The sequence below is a fragment of the Furipterus horrens genome, unplaced genomic scaffold, assembly GCF_987537825.1.
Source record: "Furipterus horrens unplaced genomic scaffold, mFurHor1.1.pri manual_scaffold_8, whole genome shotgun sequence".
Lineage (NCBI taxonomy): Eukaryota > Metazoa > Chordata > Mammalia > Chiroptera > Furipteridae > Furipterus > Furipterus horrens.
In genome coordinates, this window is record NW_028327178.1 from 82,025,147 (window position 1) to 82,046,042 (window position 20,896).

General features: G+C 39.5%; 1 protein-coding gene across 3 annotated transcripts in view; it reads right to left on the reverse strand.

The window, feature by feature from the left end:
* PLCB4 (phospholipase C beta 4) overlaps positions 1-20,896 on the reverse strand; it is a 405,706-nt gene that overhangs the window by 109,425 nt on the left and 275,385 nt on the right. For all 3 annotated transcript variants that reach the window (XM_090286058.1, XM_090286056.1, XM_090286057.1), the window contains exons 7-11: positions 12,655-12,734; positions 11,513-11,566; positions 6,448-6,529; positions 4,997-5,097; positions 4,263-4,320 (exon numbers count right to left, since the gene is read on the reverse strand). In XM_090286058.1, the coding sequence (XP_090142184.1) occupies positions 4,263-4,320; positions 4,997-5,097; positions 6,448-6,529; positions 11,513-11,566; positions 12,655-12,734 (375 nt within the window). The remainder of the gene's footprint in view (positions 1-4,262; positions 4,321-4,996; positions 5,098-6,447; positions 6,530-11,512; positions 11,567-12,654; positions 12,735-20,896) is intronic.

Sequence of the window (20,896 nt, forward strand, 5' to 3'; positions counted from 1 at the left end):
CATTTTGAAAATGTTTAAGTCTAAACTACTGGACTCATGGATCCTTACATTACAATGCCTGCCCCCTTCAGGGGTGAACCCTGTCTCCTTTCATTATGGGTTTTGAAGGCAGTTTGCATAAAGGATGCTTTTGATTTTGGAGTGATGAGAGGGGCATTGATAGGACTCAAAAGGGAGGGTGAAGGAGGTGACAGAATGTTCCCTAAGTCTGACAAAGCTTCTTCAAGAAGACATTCAGATTTTAGTCTACTTCTTCCAGTTGAGTTCGTCAAAATAGAAGAGATTCGGGGTGAAAATTCTGATTAAAAATAAAGACTATTGACTTCCGGCCAAGATGAGGGCCTAGACAGACATGTTGCATCTCCCTCCACAACTAAGAATGAATACAACTACCTCAAAACTAGAGACAACCAGAAGTTCCAGAAAAACGAGCTGTATGGAAGTCCAACAAAGATATAAAGAAGAATTATTCACCCAGACAGGTAGGAGGGGCAGAGAGGATGTGGTGTGGTGGCAGCAGAGATGGTGGTAGTGGCAGGCTGGTAGAAAGCATAGTCATACATTTAAAAAAGTAGGGAGGGACACCTGGGTAGCATGAACAGGCCCAGACCAGACCGCATAGCTCATGGTCCCAGCACCAGAGAAAATAAAGCCTCATTGCTTCTGACTGTGCAAACCAGTTGGGGCAGAGAAAGAAACTGCGGGTCTCTCAGCAGAATCCACTTGTTTAAAGGGCCCCCATGGTCCTAGAACATCCATAGACTCACCCACTCTGGAAACAATGACCAGGCAACAGCTACAGAGGTGCCAGTCCCATGTGAAAGGGGGAGAAGTGCCTGGAAAAGGGGTAAGTGCTGAGCAAGAAGCATTGTTCCCTTTCAGACCCATCCCCCGCATACCGCCACAATGTGGTGAAATGGGTCGCTCACACTGATGAATACCTAAGGCCCTGCCCCTTACAACGTAACAGGTGCAACAGCTATATCTAAGACACAGAGGCAAACAAACATAGAAGCCTGTCAAGATGAGGAGATAGAGAAGTATGGTCCAAAAAGGGAACAGATCAAGGTTCCAGTGGGAGAACCAAGTGATAAGGAGATAGCCAACCTAACAGATGAAGAGACAGCCAACCTAACAGACACAGAATTCAAAACACTGGTGATAATTATGTTCACAGGCTTGACAGATATACTTGAGTATGGCAAACACATAAGGACAGAAGTGAAGGCTATGCTAAATGAAACAAAGGAAAATCCACACAAAACCGATGGTGAAGAGAAGGAAACTGGGGTTCAAATTAATGGTTTGGAACATAGGAAGAAAAAAAAGTCAACCAGTACAGAATGAGGAAACAAGGATTGAAAAAAAAAAAATGAAGAGAGGCTTAGGAACCTCTGGGACAACTTCAAATATGCCAACATCTGAATTATAGGGGTGCCAGAAGGAGAAGATGAAGAGCAAGAAATTGAAAGCTTAAATTAAAAAATAATGAAGGAAAACTTCCCAAATTTGGTGAAGGAAATAGACATACAAGTCCAGGCAGCACAGAGAGTCCCAAACAAACTAGACTCAAGGAGGACCACACCAAGACACGTCATAATTAAAATGCCAAAGGTTAAAAGCAGCAAGAGAAAAGCAGAGAGTTATGTACTATCAGCTGATTTCTCAAAAGAAACTTGGCAGGCAAGAAGCGACTGGCAAGAAGTACGTATTCAATGTAATGAAAAACAAGGACCTATATCCTAGATTACTCTATCTAGCAAAGCTATCGTTTAGAATGGAAGGGCATATGAGGTGCTTCCTAGACAATATAAAGTTAAACAAGTTCATCATCATCAAGTTATTATTATATAAAATGTTAAAGGGACTTATTTAAGAAAAAGAAGATCAAAACTATGAAACTAAAATGACAACAAACTCACAATCATCAATAACTGAATCAAAAAAATAAAAACAAAATCCAACTAAGCAAACCAGAATAGAAACAGAATCATAGGTATGGGGATCATTTGGAGGATTATCAGCTGGGAGGGGAAAGGGGGAGAAATGGGGAAATGGTGCAGGGATTAAAAAGCATAATCGGTAAATACAAAATAGACGGGGGAGTTAAGAATAATATAGGAAAGGGTGAAGCCAAAGAACTTATAAGCATGACCCATGGACATGAACTAAGGGGGGTGGGATTGCTGGAGGGAAAGGGGATACTGGGCAGAGGGGAGCAAAGGGGAAAAAAATGAAGTGACTTCTGTAAGAACATAATAAAATACAGTTGGAAAAAAAAAAGACTGTACACTTCCTGGGATTGTCTTGTAGTCTCTGTGACCTAAAGAAATCAATATAAAATCATGCTGATTCCACCCCCAATTAGAGGTGTTTCCTTACTGTTAACGAGAAGCCAAACAGGAGGAAATGTAAATGACAGATGACAGTTACTGGCTACTCTAACAGTGATGGATAAAAGCTTACCAAATAAATATTTAATAAAGAATTTGGATGGCAAAGCAAGAAAGTATGAGTGATCATATATTTTAAAAATTAAATGTTATGTATTTAGACTATAAGAATGACATGAATGATTACTGGGTAGGCCTATAAAAACAATCCATGAAAGGAAAATCATAAAATCAGAACCCATGAATACAGACTTCAGAATTGTTCTTTTATTTGCATAGTGAAATGCAAATTTTAATAGGTGGCTGGGTGCTAGCTTCACCCCAGTGCCCACCAGAGGTCTTTTGTTAGGAAGTGCTAAGTTGGTGATGTGGTAAATTTTCTCTTCTCCACCAAAGTGTCTTCCCTCTTTAATAGACAGCATGCTTCCTGCCCACGATCAAACACCCAAAGTGCCTGAAGAAGCTGAGGAAAATAGAAAAAAAAAATTTTTTTTTAAAGCAGAGGAGGGAGAAGGGGTTAAGGAAAGAAAGGACGGCAATTTAAGTTCTGAGCAATGGTGTCATAAGAATGTGGATAATATCTGGGTAAAGATTATGAACACAGTATTCACATGACCAAAAACTAGTGGAGTGCAAAACTTAAACTGTTTGCAAGTAAAATAAATATTGTATTGTACTGAAAGGCTTATTTAAAAGTGGAGGCATCTGTGCTGATCTATGGAGTACCTTCTCTTTCCTGCATCAGTGTTTTTAGAATATGGTAACTGTAGCTTCTAAATTGCAACCCTAAAAATTGGAAGTCCTGAGCCCTGGAAGGGAAAGAAAAGTGAAGCCCTTTCACAAAGATATGATTTGTCTTGACTGACTAGCAAATCAATCTGCCTTTTGTTTTCTTGTTTTTTTTTTAGGCAATACCTCATGTCTGGCATGATACTTTTCTAATGTTTTCTCTTTATATGGTATAATGGTTAACATAAATTGTTTTGAAACAAAAATATCTTGTCCACTTCTCATTGATACTCATGATTATTAATGTGTTGGGAAAAAAAATCAAATTTTCCTTTTTGGATTTAGCAAGAGCTTCAGTGGGTTTCACTGAAGAAAAAACACTTTTATTTGTATGTGTAAAGAAAAACGAAGTTGATTTAACTGGAATAAAAGTTGCAACCTTTATTTGTTCTAAAACATTTTTTTTTATCCTGCTTAAGCAAACTCTGTCCACCAGTTTGGGTTGTTAAGTGAATCATGCTCTAAAATTAGCTCTTAGAATGTTGTAAAAACAAAAAGTAAAAATTTAACCTGCAAACCAATTGACCTAATATGTACTATATTTTCACCCAGGAAATACAGTTGTGCTTGTTGTCAAAATATTCTATTTAAAACTACATGTTTTTCTTACATGCAATCCATTAAAAGACAAAAATAAAGCTTTCAAGTCCATGCAAAGATATGAGAAAAAGTTAGCAATGGAGAACCCAACTATAAAGTGAGGTAAATTCAATCCATTCTCTTTCTCTTTAATGAGATCAATAGAAAAAAAAAAAAAAAGTACCTTAAATATCATCTTGCAAAAACATACACATTTAATTAAATAAATATATTATAAAAAATTCACACGCACACACAGAACCAGAGCTACACATCACAGCCAGAAACCAACAAAAAAGCAGTGTGCAAAGCCAACGCGCAGGAAGTGCAAAACACACAAGGGCAGCCGCTGATTTTTGCACCTGGGAAGGCCATATGGAAAGATCAGCAGGTCAGAAGCAAAGGGAATGAGGGCGTATGACGCGGGCATGCAATGAAGACACTGGAGGAGGCAAGCCACTGCACACAGACTGTATGGAGTTAATGTATGAAAAAGCTTACTTCATTTAGAAAGCTCACTAATTGGTCTACCGTTAAATAATCAGTTTTGTCTCCATTGCTGAAAAGAAATTTATTAGAAAAAGTAAGTTTTTGTATTTGATGCTATAGTAGGTACGATTTACATGTTGACATTTGTTGATGATAATTCTAAACTTATTTCTAACCCTGAAGTAATGGTGCATTCTTAAAATGGCCAGACTATAAGAAAAAAACAAACAAAAAAAACCCCAAAATAAACCCAACAATATCAACAACAACAACAACAACAAAAAACACTCCCACTAGCTCACAGAAAATGCCTGCAATTCTTCTTTAGCATTACCAAAAGACATTATTTAGAAAACAACATGTAAGTCATCCACTTGAGATAACTGGAATGAATGAACTTTTCAACAACATAGTAACATTCCAGATCAAATCTAGTTAGTTCACATAATGGGTTAATACCTAAAGGAGCAGGTTAAAATTGTAGGGAGTTAGTAAAGCCAATGCCAAGGGGGAAAAAAGTTCCAGTGCTGCCACTAACTGATGTAAAAGCTTCTCAAAAAAAAAAAAAAAAAAAAAAAAATTAGTGACCTTTTACACATAAACTAAGGGTTGAAAATGTAACCCTGACTAGATATTCCTAAGTACTATCAACATACTATAATAAAATATTATGACAATCAAAGTTCTGTAAATCTAAAAGGACAAGGATAACATTGATAGGACACTTCCTCATAAGTAGAACTTACATTTTTTTAAAAAGATCCTCTATATCTGTCCGAGGACAAATCTTTTGTGTCAGTTCATAGAACTTTTCAAAAGTAAATGCTGCGGGCTCAATTTCATCATTCTGTAAAAAAATAGAAGTGTGTCATAAATCACGGAGCGTATCTTCTCCTTGGAGGTGAAGAACCTACAGGACCATGAAGCAAAGCGATGACCACGTGGGTTCCCAGGGCCTGCACCTCTGATTCTTGCTGACAGAGGCAGAGGCCCCCCTCCAGGCAGGGCCAGGCCACCCTTAGACCTTGGCAGGTGGAAGCCAGCGGTTCCAGTTACCACGTGCCCAGCCAGTGGTTTGCGTGTTCAAACCTGGGCTCCAGCTGGGCCTGCTTTAGGGAACACCCCACAGAGCAAATATGAAGGAACATTTCCTTTTCTCTCCCTGAGGGAGAAAAACATGTGCCCGCCTAAAGGATGCTGAATAAATCAAGCCCAACGTTTACATGCTTAGGTTTTGAATTTTCACAAGACCACATAAAGAGGCTCGGGACAACCCTATAAAATTTTACTTTCCATGGTGAAATTTATATTTCAAATAGGATTTGTTAAAGCAGCAACAGGCTTAAATCCTGCTTGCAGTCAATAAATTAATTTCAGTTATTTTAAATCTGAAGGGCCATGAACACAAATGGTTTGTGTGGGAGGAGGTGCTTCATAAAACACTGTCCTGCGAGCTTGAAGAACTGAATTTATTAGTCAATGTTGACATTGTGCTTGGCTGAGGCAATGCTGATGGCCTTTGCTAAAATAAACTTTACATAAACTGTGTGAAAGAGCCATTTCCTTTCCTTAATAAAGTTGACAAAAACATTTTGAAGTACACTAACTGAATTTGAAAACAACGAGGTTAAAATGCCCAGAAAACAAAAGTAAAGAAGGAAGGAAAATGAAGAGAAAAGTGACTGTACTATATGTAACTGAATCTAATTCTCAATTTAATTAATATATATAATCTGATTTATTACATACAAGAACATAAATAAGTAAACTAGTTTTAGGAACACATTACTAAATAACTAAATATCTTATACTAAGTGAAATAAGTCAGAGAAAGACAAATACCATATGATTTTACTAATATTTGGAATTTAACAAACAAAATAAACAAACTCATAGGTGCAGAGAACAGATTGGTGGTTGCCAAATGGGAGGTGGGGTTGAGGATCTGGGTGGAAAAGGGGAAGAGATTCAGAAGGACAAATTGGTAATTATGAAATAGTCAAGGGGGTGTAAAGATAGCCTAGGGAATATAGTCGATAATATTGTAATTACTGTATGGTGCCAGGCGGGCACTAGACTTATCAGGGGGATCATTTCTTAAGTTATATAAATGTCTAACCATGATGCTGTACACCTGAAATATAATACTGAATGTCGACTGCAACTGAGAAATAAAATAAAATAGATTAATGAATACCTTTCCACTGGGAAGACCTAACTCCTTGAGTGCTTGAAAGATCACCTTTTCTGTTTTCCCCGATGCAAATGTTCTAGTAATACTAGAGCAAAAAAGAAAAAGAAGTCAAGTTATTGTTAATTCTGTTTTCTCTGATGCAAAGCTCCAAGTAATACTAGGGATGGTGGGATGGAGAGAGAAGAAAAAGGAGAATAAATTACTTCTCATTTCTAGGTGTGTTTCACATCCCAAAGTAGCTCCTGCAAAGGCAACTGGATTCTAAGACAGACTGAGCCCCAGAGTGGTTGTGCATACCAGGGGCACTGGGGGATACATACCTTCAGACAAAAACAGTGATAATTTTTTGCTCTATTGAATTACTTTCTTAGGAAAAGGGAATGTGGCAGATGGGCATGGCTGTTAAAAAAAAAAAAAAAAAAAAAAAAAACCTCATGTTGACCTTAATATCCAGGCTTGGGGAAACTAAGTGGGCCCCTTAGAGCTCAGCCCATTCCCGTGAATGCCCTCATCCTGGAGTCACACTTACCACAGCTGACATGAATTATCAGACACATTTTGTTTATTTGTTTGTCTTCTGAGCTAAGCACCCTTGAGCTACTCTGAAATGTCAGTTGCCTCAAGGATGGTGGAGTTTATAATGAAAGGGACAGGTGTAGGGGAGAAGTGAGGCAGGGGAACAGTCATTCGATGTTTTAACAGAATCTTGGCATTACCCCTAGACATAGTATTTTTGAATAACGGTGAAGACTTTTAACTAGTATGTATGCATTCACACTAGTAAAATAAATACTACCTCAATGAGCATATTTCCTAATGATGACAAAGTCAAAAAAAGAGACTGACTCCCTGCGATCAATACATTGGTGACCCTCCAAATGAATGCTACTGAAGAGAGGACTTGGTATCCACACTTAGCTCTGAGCCATGCCTTAGCTCCCCAAAGGAGGCTTCATTCGTTCCCTGATTGGTAATGTCATCGTAATAACTTTTAACTGTAAATCCGAAGTTCAGCCTCCACTTAAGACAGAGCTTACTTTCATCTGCTAAGCTTGGCTTTAGAATGCCTTCCCTGCAAGCCCAAGAGAGTTTGTAACAGTGCCTCCCTAATCCCAACCTTGTCATGCACTCCACCGTTCACGTAAGTGGAAAGCAAGCTCAAATGTAAGCACCGACTGCTGGTTCATCTTGAGTGGGAGAAAGCACCACTTAAACCTCAGTGTTCAACTTCCCAAAATAGACTGGGAAGAACTGACTTTAAGTAAATGAATTGTTACGTGTTCATTCAAGGTTTTATTGTTTCATACTTGGTCCAAGAATACTTCAAGAGGTATATTTTAGGAGTGCTTGAGACAGCTGTATTCAAATGTAGGGAAGCCTATAAGTCCTCTTTAACAGATCTATAGACATGTAGGGCATGTGGGTTTCTAGTGTAGAGGGCGATGTTTCCACATTTCCCCACTTCTCTATATAGTTCATGGAATTTGTATAGTTTAAATTAAATTGCGTTGAGAAGCAATTTATCTGATCTCTTTATAATACAGGGGGAGAGTGGCTATTCAGTGTGTGTGTGTTTTTTTCTTTTTCTTTTCTTTTTTTTTTTTTTTGAGTATGTATTAATAGGAGAGCTACAGGCCACCAGAAGTATTTGGGATATCTGCCACCTGTAATCAGGAGGAAACTCTGCATAACAATCTCAGGGTATCTCAGCTAACCTGAGCTTCTCCGTTAGGTTTGAATAGGCCTCTCAAAGGACAGAAGAACTGATTGACATGGTCATGAATGTAGTAGGTATAGGGCTGAGTCTATAAAACAGAACCTGGGTGTCTGGTAGGGGTTGAATCAGGAAGGAAGGGGAGAGTGTACAGAATCAGAATTTTTTGACTAGGACTTGTCTAAGCACCAAGAAATAGGAAGTAGAAAAAGAACATCCTATGGGATTAGGAAGGACCAAGCATTTGTGGGAGACAGAGAACTTGAGAGAGGAAGTAGGGTGTCCAGTGCCAAGACAGAGGGAAATCCACGTAGGAATATGTTAGTGAGGGCAACATCAGAGCCCAATGACGTGACTTCACAGAAGATAATAGAGTAAAAAGTGGCATTATGGCCAGCGAGATTCATTCTCAGGCCCATCTTTTCATGGGAGGACTTGAACTGGGCAATCTCAACACAGATTTGCTCACTTCATTCCATATAAGAGACCAAACCCAGGATAGAAAGTGGGAGAAAGGAAGTGAACAGACCATTCACCTTAGGCGATGCCTTCATTCTCTTTGCTTCAGCAGCCTTTGGAATCATTTTTGGGCCTTAAAATGATTTTGTCAGGGGTGAGGCCCAGCAAAATGCCATTTAACCAGGGTCCTGAGAGAAACACACCCCTTTGTGGGCAGGCTGGGCCTTTGGGACATGGGTGGATTATGTAGGAGTTGGGCTGCCATGGCCATACCTCAGGTCTCAGCTTCTTTAACACAACTGTTCCCCTTCCAGACTCCTTCCAGCCATAGCCCACAACTACTGTCTGGCTACCATGTCCCAACTCTCTAGCCATTGGTTCCAACTCCAGCATACAAGGAATGGGAAATGGTGGAATAAAAGTGACCCATCCAAAGCTTTGGTCTGAGTGGGAAGATAAATTGAATGTGAGTTTGTAAGTTTCAGAGAAAGGCAGAATATATAAGATTGTGTACGTAAAGGGTAAGACTTTCTTCATTCATCATTCCAGAAACTTCCTGGATATTAAATTTTGATTAATGCTAAAGAGCAGGGGTCATTCCCAAACTATGTAGTGACTATGAAGTCAGTCCCCTGTAACACTGTGTACACATACTAACATACTAATAGTTTCCATTTTAAAAACTCCAGAATAGTAATGATGAAATGACATTTTAAAAGTGTTTACTCTTCTTCATATCCATTAAAACATTCAGAACAATTTCCACCTAGGTCTTGGCAGCTCATCCGCTTTTTTTCTGGCATGGTATCAATTCTCCATCAACGCTAATAAACTGCCCCTGAATCACAGATGTCTTGTGTCAAACACCTGTTAATACTGGCAGGCACCAAACAGGTCATGTTCAAGAGAGCTACACAAGATGACAAAATATCTAGGCTATTTCTAGCCCCCCCCCAAAGGTAATAATTTTGTATGTGAACATGTTAGATAAAGATCTTTGGCATCAGAAAAAGCTTCCAAGATTATATAATAGAGATGTGATTAGTAGGATACATACAGATGAAACCAGAGCTGTTAGTAGAGAAGGGCTCTGATCATAATTTATGTGTTTTATACTTTGTCCATTTCCTGAATCTTATCTGAGGAAGAAAATGCAGGGGAGTAAGATATGTAAAAACCAATCCAACTTACATTTCTTTTCTTACATTGCTATCTGTGTCCTTTAAGTTTGGACTTATTATTTTAATACCAATTTTAAATAGAAATGCACTATATATTTGGCAGTAGCTGTAGGATGCCTGAATACATTAAAATAATTGTTCTGTTATTGCTCAACTGAGCAAGGAGTTTTAAATAAAATAGGGATCAGTGTAAAGTATCTTTGCCAACAACCATCTGTCAAGGATGCTAACAGGGCTTTTTATAAACCGTAAAGGAGCCATAAGATTGACTTGCTAATAAATTATTAAATAAAAAGAGAATTCTACATATAGATTTGTAGAGACCATAACAAATGCTTATATAACCCTGTAAGCCCTCAATAAAAGGTTAAATGAAAAGAACACCTGTTTATGGTCTTTTAATGATTGGTATGCTTCTCATTTTCTCATTTTCTCATTGATATTTCAGTTGTGTCACATGGATACTTTAGTTCATGATGGGTGTAATACATGGAATGAAGAAAAATGATGTTACATCTGAAAAGAATAACGTGGAGGGAGTATGAAGATACTCTCATAGGGATGCAGAGTAGAAACTTCAGAGCAGAACAGAGTGGTGGAGCAGACAGGAAGTCCCGGAAGAGTCAGAACTAGTCATGTGTAATCAGCCTGCCTCTGCTGAAACACAGCCAATCAAATGCTATGCAGGTGGTGAGTATCCTGTCATTCTGAGTTTTGTTTGTTGTTGGTTGGTTGGTTGGCTTCTATACTAAAGTGATGTCCAGAGACAAAGTCAACATGAACCTGAGTCTGGACATTCCTAGAAGAGTAGGTTGGCTTCTGGGGACCCTGTTTTTGAGTAAGGGTGAGGGCTTAGGTTCATGAATCCAAATACACTCCTGGTTTCATGTGGATAGCTGATGCTCTGAGGGTCAGTTCAACTTCTGGAATTTCCACGAAGTGCTTACACTAACACCAACCAAAATAATACCCTAGAGTTTGGCAGAGAATGCCCATCACTACCATTGTAAGAGCTTCCAACCGTGGCCACAGACCATTAGCAAACACTAAGACTTGAAAGGAGGGAAGCGTGAGGACTCAGGGTAAACACGTCAGCATTACAGAACACCAGTGGAGGACATATCTGGGTCATGCGCTCCTCACTCTTGATCCCACCCAAGCTTTACCGACATTTCTTTTTCCTTGTCATTGTCACCTTGGGCAAGATGAGGAATCGACAGCTCTGAAGAGGGTGCGCTAGCCCACCCGAAGAGCAAGTGGCAAAGGAGCCCACCTACCCAGACACCAGATCACCTGGAATAAGATGCACTGTCCAGAGGCATCACCCTTCCTGAGGCACAGTCTCGTACCCTTCCACAACAAAAACTTCTTTAATTTAAGCCCATGGTTGCTGAAGGCACATAGGTAAACAACACTTAAATCTTAAAAACCCACCTATTTGAAGATTTTAAAAAATAATGCTACATTTTCAGATGTTCTTTAAGTTATCAATGTAGAATAGATGCCACCATCTATCCTAGGGAAAAATGCAACTTTATGTCCATAAATGATTTTTAGAAACTGAACACAGCATTTGAGGAAGTGAGTCAAGCTAAGCTTCCAAAAGATTTTTTAGTTAAAGCAGTTGACAAGTACTTGTAGGAGGGCTCTTTCTTTGCTCTGGAATCACGATGGTGGGACAGAGTGTGGAAGAACACACAGAAATGAGACTCACCTCCTAACTGGAATTTTACCATTTGTGTTGGTCATGAACGCCAATTTCATCCAGCTGAAAAACAACAGGAACAACAATGTTTTAATGTTTCTTAGGAGGAACAGCTACAATCAGGATAAAACAAAACTTGACAAGTGCGTTCATTCAAACGAAGAATATTTAGTCTGAAAACCAGAGACATTTATTCATCTACTGTGAGATAAATTTACGCTTACCTGATTTAGCAAGTAAAAATATGGGACTTAAGTTAAATCTGCATTTTATTTATTTATTTAAAAGATTTTATTTATTTACATTTAGAGAGAGGGGAAGGGAGGGAGAAAGAGAGGGAGAGAAACATCGGTGTGTGAGAGATACATTGATTGGTCGCCTCTTGCATGCTCACAGCTGGAGACCCGGCCTGCAGCCCAGGCATGTGCTCTGGCAGGGAATCAAACCAATGACCTTTTGGTTCACAGACCTTTCAGTTTGCAGGCTGGCACTCAAATCACAGAGCCACGCCAGCCAGGGTTACATCTGAATTTTAGGTAAACAACAAATAGTTTTTCACTATAAGTATTGTCCAAATTTACATAGCACATACTTATGCTAAAAAATTCTATGTTAAAATCTACTGCTTATTATCCCTCTGTATTTTGGATACAGTGAGTTGGGGTGAGGCCTGCTGTCTGAATCTCAAAAGTACATTTGGACCCCTAATAGTATGATCTCTTTTTGACCCCAACAATGAATGCTTTTGCAAGTGCTTCTCTTAGCCACACTCCCCATTTCTCAGTCTCATGCAACAGAGGCTCCAACCATAATAGCACCCAACTATGGTCACAGGCACGGGGAGCCATTATCAGCAGACTCAGTCTGGGGACACAAAAGCCAGTGCCCACAGCTTGGGGTCTGAGGTTTCAGCATCTTCCTTCCATCAACCATTCCTTTCACATCATTTCGGGGCTCCCGGTTTATCACAAATGCCCTGCCAGGTGGCATGGAGAGTATAGGTATGTATTGGTCAACTTCCTCTCCAAGGTCAGGAGCACAGAGGGGAAGGCGCGCAAGACGCTGCCCGGCCATACGCAAAGCCTCATTTTCTACTCCGACCCTTTGTCTGATAACAGCCAAGAATAAAGGGGGAAGCAAATGGAACTCACTGTTTCTTGAGGCATGTCATCGGACTGACGTTGTTGGCCCTGAAGTTGTGTATGATTGATCTCAGGCCGTCTACCCATTGCTGCAAGAATAAAAAAAGTGTTCTTGGTTAGTAAATCTGCTGGAGCTAAGCACGGTTTTGATTAGATAGTTTGTATCCATTTTGTGTAATAATGTCATAAACTCTTCTTTAGCCCCTCCTGCCCTATAGCCATCTTCATTTTGCATGCTCATTTTTATTCTTTAATAAACAGCTTCCACTCTTTTCATGAAGATAAATGTAGCATCGACAGTGTCATTAAACAGTGGGTTGTCACAGAGGAATGCTGCCCACAGAGTGACTTGTTAAGTCTTCTATCTGCAGCTTGTTTAAATATAACCGCCCCTTTCAATCACTGACAATCTTAATAATTTCTAGGCAACGTTATACAATACAAGATAACATATTTAGTTATTCCTATTTTAGATGATGACTGCCTTATGGGTGTACCAATTTTATTGTGTGATACTATTGCATTCTAAGAATTTCTTACATATCTTACCTATCTGTGTTTTCCAGCTAAGCCTTAAAAAGTAAAAAATGCACTGATTGCCAGGGTACACAGAGGAAGAAACAGTGTGCTTACATAATTTCTGTATAAGGACTTGGACCTCGGCTTTAGTTCATAACATCACCCCATGGATCCACAAGGAAAAGTGAAGGAAAATTGTGTATGGCAGTACAGGAATTTGGGTCTCTAAAGGGCATTTTAATAGAAAAGGCTGGCCTGTGCATTGAAGCCAACTCTGTCCCTGGGTCCAATAACTGTGCCAATAAATGCCAAACTAAGATGCTAAATAAAGAATTGCACTCTTGGCAAAGAAATTTGTATAAAATTAATTCTGGACATTAAAACAGAACTGGGGCCCCCACACAAACCAGGACCTTACCTTTACAGTCTGACTGCTGAAGCTTTGTGCTGGGAAGGAAAATATTTTGGAATAGGTACTAATATGGATGTATATTCTACCTGCTATCTCCAGTATGGTAGCTGCCAGCCACATGTGGTTATATAAATTTGAACTGAATAAAAATACAATTCAGTGCCTCCATTACACTGAATCCCAAGTACTCAAAAGCCCACACCGGGCTAGTGCCTACCATACTGGACAGTGCATATAAAGGACATTTCCATCATTAAGAAAGTTCAACTGGAGAGCACTGCATGGTGTTACCAGTTTTGATACGGTCAAATGATTTAATCACTGCAAATGCTAGAGGCAATGATTGAGTTCTACTAACGTATGTGTGAGGTTTTCATTTTCATTGTGGTAAAATATATATAACATAAAATGTATCATTTCAACCATTTTTTAAGTGAACAGTTCTGTGGCATTAGTGATACTCACAATGTTGTGCAACCATCACCACCTTCTATCTCCAGAACTCTTTTCATCTTGCAGAACTGAAACTCAGCACCCCTGTACCCATCATACAACTCCCCATTTTCTTCCCCCACCTCAGTCCCTGGTAACCATCATTCTACTTTCTGTCTCTGAATTTGCCTCATATAAGAGGAATCATATAGTATCTGTCTTGTGATTGGCTTATTTCACTTAGCATAAGCCCAAGGTTCATCCATCGAGCATGTGTCAGAATTTTCTTCTCTGTAAAAGCTGAATTATATTCCATTGTATGTATATACCACATTTGGTTTATCCTCTCATCTGCTAAAGCAGCTTGGGTTGCTTCCACTTGTTGGTCATTGCAAATAATGTGAACATAGGTGTACAAATGTCTCTAGGTTCCTGCTTTCAATTCTTTTGGATATATAGCCAGAAATGGAGTTGCTGGATTATATGGCAATTCTAATTTTAATTTTTTAAGGGACCACCATACTGTTTTCCATGGTAGCCGTAACGATTTATAATCCAACCGATGGTGCACAGGGTTCCAATTTCTCCATATTCCTACCAATACTTGTAATTGGATAAAAGGATGTGAATATAAGAGTATTTTTGCTTTTCTCTTTGTGGTCCAATCACACCTAACAACTTTCTGAAGAAGGACTTACGAGCTGTAAGAGGTAAATTTCCTTTCACAACTACAAAAGGCCATTTTCTGAGAACTGTAAATAGCAATGAAAGTTTCAGCAAGCATGATGAGTGAAGTCAGGATTCTAAGGGAGGAGGAAGAATGCCTCAATTATTTTCATTGTCAGACTTCACTTCCTCGGTCAGGCTAAATATGGGACTGTAACTCCCAGGAGACTATCAAATATCCTGTTATTGGTCTAACAAACCATAGGCTCACACAGAGTTTCCCAAGAGGAGACAGAAAAAGCACAAATAATTTGTTTGGCATTAACTGGGAAGCATTTTCTTAACCTGAAGGCTTGGTACGTGTTCCAAACACAAAACAAAGCCCATGGTTTCCTAGGACAGAAAAGTGGCTTTTTTTGATCGTTCTGATTTAGTTGTTTGTAGAAATAGATTACAGAGATGCTGGGCTTTGAGGATGCTTCAACAACTTCCATCCATCTTTTGAAAATACAGTGCTGGTAAAGAATCTTGTTTATTGTGATGGAAAGGTCCCTGACAGTGGCCTTAGAGGTCATCATTCCTGTGACAGCACCCATGTTTCAGTTAACAGGAAAGGCCACGGGAATCCTCACACATCCTAATGTGCCCTGGGAGGGAGGGAGGTTGCTGCTTTGTTCTCTTTGTGATGATGAAAGTGAGGTCAAGGGCCTGGTCCAAGGTCACAGGGCTGCTGGCTCAGAGCCCAGAGGCAATAAGAATGCTGTTGTCTGCCCTTCACATTGGGGATAGTTTCACTCAATGACTGTTCACATGTTTCCCTCTGTGACTTGGAAAAGTCCTATAAGATCTTTCCTTCTCTCTACTATCTCTCAGGTAATTTATACTTAGCATAATGAGGCCAAATGGCTGTAAAAAATATGGTAAGCACTATTTTGTTTGTTTGTTTGCTTTGTTTTGTTTTTAACATAAAATAGATGAAATACCAGCAGGTGTCAGTAGAGCCTGAGAGTTTAGTTGGAAAGTTGTGTCAGGACTAAGCTAGATGCATATCAACTTCTTTGAATGTTTCCAAATAGAAGGAAAGAAAAGTGACTTAGGTACATTGGCTCCATGGTGACACGCTCATAATATGATTCATGCTACCCTGGGTGCCCTCTCTCTGGTTTGCAATGCTGAGTGGCACATGCAGCTGGACACTAGGGACCAGCCCGCAGGAGCAATTCATTTCAGTCATCCAAACTGGCAGTTTCCGCACTTGTAATTGTCACTGTTTCCTCATTTTAATCTTTCCCAATTTTACTTAAATGAACTTAAAGCTCATTTTAGCCCTTCTAAGGAGAAGGGGAAAAAGGTTCTTCAAAGGACTTTTGAGGGCTTGTCATTTGGGGGTGTCTTGGGTGTCTCTAATTCTTTCCTGGGAAGCTTTGACCTTTCCTTTGGACCCCTTAAATTTATTTTCATTATGCACACAGGGTCCCTTTTCTGGGCCAGTGGCTGGGCCTCAGACTTACTTATGTCCTTTGCCCTCACTGCATTAGGACTGTCATAGACAAAAAGGATCCCTTTCCCACTAAAAACAAAATATATCTAGAAAGATACAATAAAATTCAACTGAAGAATACATGAATTTACACAATGCATATGTCTCACCTTTTTCCCTTAAAAACACGTTAATTTTTTTTAAGGTTTTAAAATAACCATTTAAATCTCTTTGTAGACAAATGTAAAGCAAAAAAAGCATGAAGCAAAAAGTAAATGTCACCTCAAATCCCATTACAGGAAGTCCTCACTTTACATGGCGGGTAGGTTCTGTGACTTTAAGTGAAACAATGCCTAATGAAAACAGTTTTACCACAGGCTGAGATAAACAAGAGTTATGCTCCTACGACATCTCATCAATGTTGTAAGGTGATGACACTGAACAGAATGTCCTGTTATTAAAGGTCCTGCTGTACAGAGACAGTCACTGACAACATTTTGTTATTTGTCCTTCTAGCCTGTTTCTGTGCACAGAGATTTGTCCTTTTAAAACAGTTATTATCGTTATTATACAGTCAGCACCACAATCTGATCTCTAGATTGTGTTCCAGAAGCATGTTTTTTCAGCCTTTAGTCAAAAAAGCATATTGTCAAAGCAAAATAACAACACAGACCCTGTGACACTCTCCAAGTTTGCTATGTAATTTTCTCCAAAGGAAAAACTCACTAGTACCCTCCCTAAGCTTTTAGTGTCTGGCTCTTTGTTTTCAGTGGATGCATCTTAACTAAGTCTGCTCCAAAGTTAACTAGAGACTTGCTACTTAAGGGACCAGCAGCATCAGAATCACCTGGGAATTATTAAAATGCAAATTATCAGGCTCCACCTATTAAATCTGTCTCTGGGGCCAGGAAACAGAAATCTGTGTTTAAATGAACTTTCCAAGTGATTCTTCTGCAAACTTGCTTTTAAGAAGCTCTGTTCTAAGTCCATCTCACTCAAAGGGGTGGCTCCTAGACCAATAGCATTAACATGACCTGGCAGCTGTTAGAAATGCAGAATCTCAGATCATATCCCAAACCCAATGGATCAGAATGTGAATTTAATAAGATTGCCAATGACTCATGCGCACATTCTGTTTGAGAAGCACAGGTCTAGGAGAGGGAGTGCCTCCCAACTTGGGGCATCTCCTTCCATTGCCCGCCAAGAAGATCCAGATTTGGTTTCTAAGAAAGGTGAAGGTTTCCTACAGTGCCTTTAGTTGGAATATGTAACTTCTAGTAAGGACCCACAGTTCCGGATTTGCTCTTCCTTTCTGTCATAGCCCTCCCCGCCTGGCCCAAACAAATCTGCATTCACTAGAATGGAAATTCTGACCTGTACTTTTTGGAAACTGAAGTTCAAGTGCTTGTATGTGGAAACAAGAAGAGGCAAGATACTGCAGGTAATGACTTTCACCATGCCTAGCTGAGCTGTGTAAATAATGAACAGATGGGGCCATCTGAAATATTTAGAACATGGGAACTTTTGGGTACCTAAAACTCATGAACCTAGATCCATGCAAGATTTTTGTTTGCTTGCTCGATTATTTAAATAAGTGTGGCAAAGAAAAGATCAGGACATATTTCAATTGGCTATCCTTAAGGTGCCTAATTGCTCTAACACTTAACTGGTTTTTGACTTCAGACAACATAAGGCCAGGAATTTATATAATTTGCAATGCAGCTTTTGAACTCAGCCTTTGTACTGAGTTCTGGCCAAGACTGAAAGGCATTCAAGAAGAGAATTAAAACCGATTTCCATGCACTTGGGACAAAATATGAAAATTTTCAAGTAAGATTTCCAGTGTCTAACATTGCAATAAGACAAGATTCTTTATAACGTGCTTGGAATGTTAAGTTGCAACATTTCACAAATCTCCAGAGGAATAATATTCAGTGGAGTAACTATAGACAGTGGCTCAAATTTTACAGTAAAGACACTGTAGGTAGAACCCAAGATGCTTTCTCTTATGAGTCTATACAAGCAAGGTGAATGAAATCATTTCAGTTCAGTTAGGATAAGGAATTAGTCGGCACTGAATTGTCAATATTTAACTTTGAAGGCAGGCCAAGGCACAGACAGTTCCAGCTAGTGCACTGTGAAAAGGAAACTGTGGCTAGCACTCAGAGACTAGATTAGTAGTTCCCAGAGCCTGGAAACTCCCCACGGAGTTTGTAAGACCTTTCAGAAGCCTGGATTCCACCTCTGGAGATTCCGGTTAAAAATCTGAGTGTGTTTGGGCCATCAATCTAATTTTTAGACACTGCAGATAATTCTAATGTGAATCTACAACTGAGGACCTCTGAACTAGACCACATACACTACATTTAGTTTACCCTGATATTTTTCAAAGTTTAATGTGCATTTGGATCACTTGGGGATTTTGTTAAAAGTACAAAATCTGATACAGTAGTTCAAGTGTCTGCATTGAAGATTCTGCATTTTTTTACAAGCTTTCAAGAGATGCCATGTAGGCATGTGGGCTTGTTTTTGTGCCCTGATCACACAAGGGTTTAAGGGCTCATATGTTGTTTCTAGACAAACCGTATATCTTGAATTCCACTATGGTGTCCGCCAATGAAAAAGCAGTTCTACTCTTCATCATGCCAGCTATTAAGTGGTTTCTAGGATCAGCAGCATGATCATCCCATATAGAGTGTATTAAAAATGCCAATTCTCAGGCCCCGCCCCAAACCTACAGAACCAGACACTCTGGGGGTGGGATTCAGTGATCTGCAATGGAACAGGCTCTCCAGGTAACTCCACGGCAACATTCACTGAGTTATGCTAGTATCAGAGCATCTGGCGCTAATCAGAGCTAAAGATAATTGAAAAGCGCATGGAGGTGGCCACTGGGGAAAAGATTTGCCTAGTTTTGTTTTTAATCAATTTTATTGAAGTATAATTTATATATAATGAATGGGCTATGGGCTTTTGATTCGAGCTTTTCAATTGCTACCTAACCACCCTTAGGGTGAATAATACCAATTGAGACACTTCAAATTTTAAATTCTCATTCCCCCGTTTTGGATTAAAATTAAAATTCACACACACACACACACACACACACACACACACACATCACTGTATGTGCTAACATATTTTAAAGGAAGTTACATATATTATAAAAGCAATGCAGGCAGCCATTGAGGGGTTGGCCACAAGGAAGTTCCACAGCCACATAAAATCCAGGAGCTGGTGATGTTCCAGGATCTCATTAGGCAGCGGGAGATGGTCCTGCGGAAGCCTGTTAGAGGAACAACTTCCCCTGCTTCCAAGAGAGGTAAGTGCAAAATCAGGACAGGCCTGGTGGGGAAGGCCTGGCTTCCTGGAAGAACACTTACTACAAAATTTTGTAGAGAAACAAGACAAAGGTCAATTTCCCAGAATACTACTCAGCCACCAAATGTCCAGTGACCAGCCCTGAGCACCAAGGCTACAGCCCACATAGCAGCAGGAGTAAATGGAGGCTGAGTGCCAGCATTCCTTAAGTCTTGGTCCCCATGACCTTCAGCCCAGATATGAGGAGAGTTGACAGACTGGTGATTTAGGCAGGACTTAACAAACAAACAAACAAACAAAAGACACATTAATTTCTTACCATTCCAATGTGCTCATCTAAGATGCTAAATCCATTCTAACATTAAGTGGGAGCAGATCTAGCAATGTTTGTTTGCATATCATAGACCAATTTTTACATCATGTTAAGCAGAAAATACAAAACAACTTTCCTCTTGTATTTCAATTACCTTCTCCTGGATCTTCTAAGGAGAGAGAGAGAAGTGCAGGTAGAATGTGCTAAGTAAGTGTCAGTCTCACAAGGCATCGATGTCAGGGTTGCAAACTCCCTCATGGCCATGGGACAGAAGGCAAACGGGCAGACAATGACAGCATTGACAGTGAGAACAAATCAGGCAAAGAAACCTGGAAGTCGGACAACTGTTATCTCAAAAGAGAAGCGTGCAAGATAAGGTGAAGAATTTCATGCATAATGAAGGAGCTAGGCTTACAGTCCTAGGCAAATCCAGTTGCCATACCCAGGATGGACGGTTTAATTAAGGAGCCTATGATAATGACAAACAGCAAACTATAGAAACTGGTGGCCAAAAACAATGGGGATTTTGAAAAGAAAAAAAGAAAGAAAGAAAGAAAGAAAGAAAGAAAAAAAGAAAGAAAGAAAGAAAGAAAGAAAGGATAATCAGTAGAGACAAGCCAGTAGTAATTTCAAAAGCTCTTGGGAAGTAAATAACGATTCTCATAAAATTTTCAAATCCAAAAGAGACCAACTGGGGCTTTTTTCCCTTTGACATAGCCTGAGTGTGTTCCAGAAAATACAGATTTTTCATTTGCTGTTCTCTGTCCACAGAGTAAAGTTGAAGGAGGTTAAAGCAGGGATGTATTAAGTATCATCTGATTCTTAAATTACCTTCAGAGCATGGCAAATGAGTATTTTGGGCAGGTAATAAGCTGCCATATATGAGTATTGAGGCTGTGTTTCAAAGATAGATTTGGATAGGCCTGGATAATATTTATACTTTCCTAGTCAAAATTAGTTTAGTCACCCACAGATAGTCAAAACAGTCTGTCATCCTGGCTGGTTATTTTGACAACACTGGGTAGTCAGGTCACATGAAAGGAGAGGACACTGTGCTGTTCTTGGTCATCGTGCAGAAGTTGGAGGGTCATATTCCCATACCAGACTG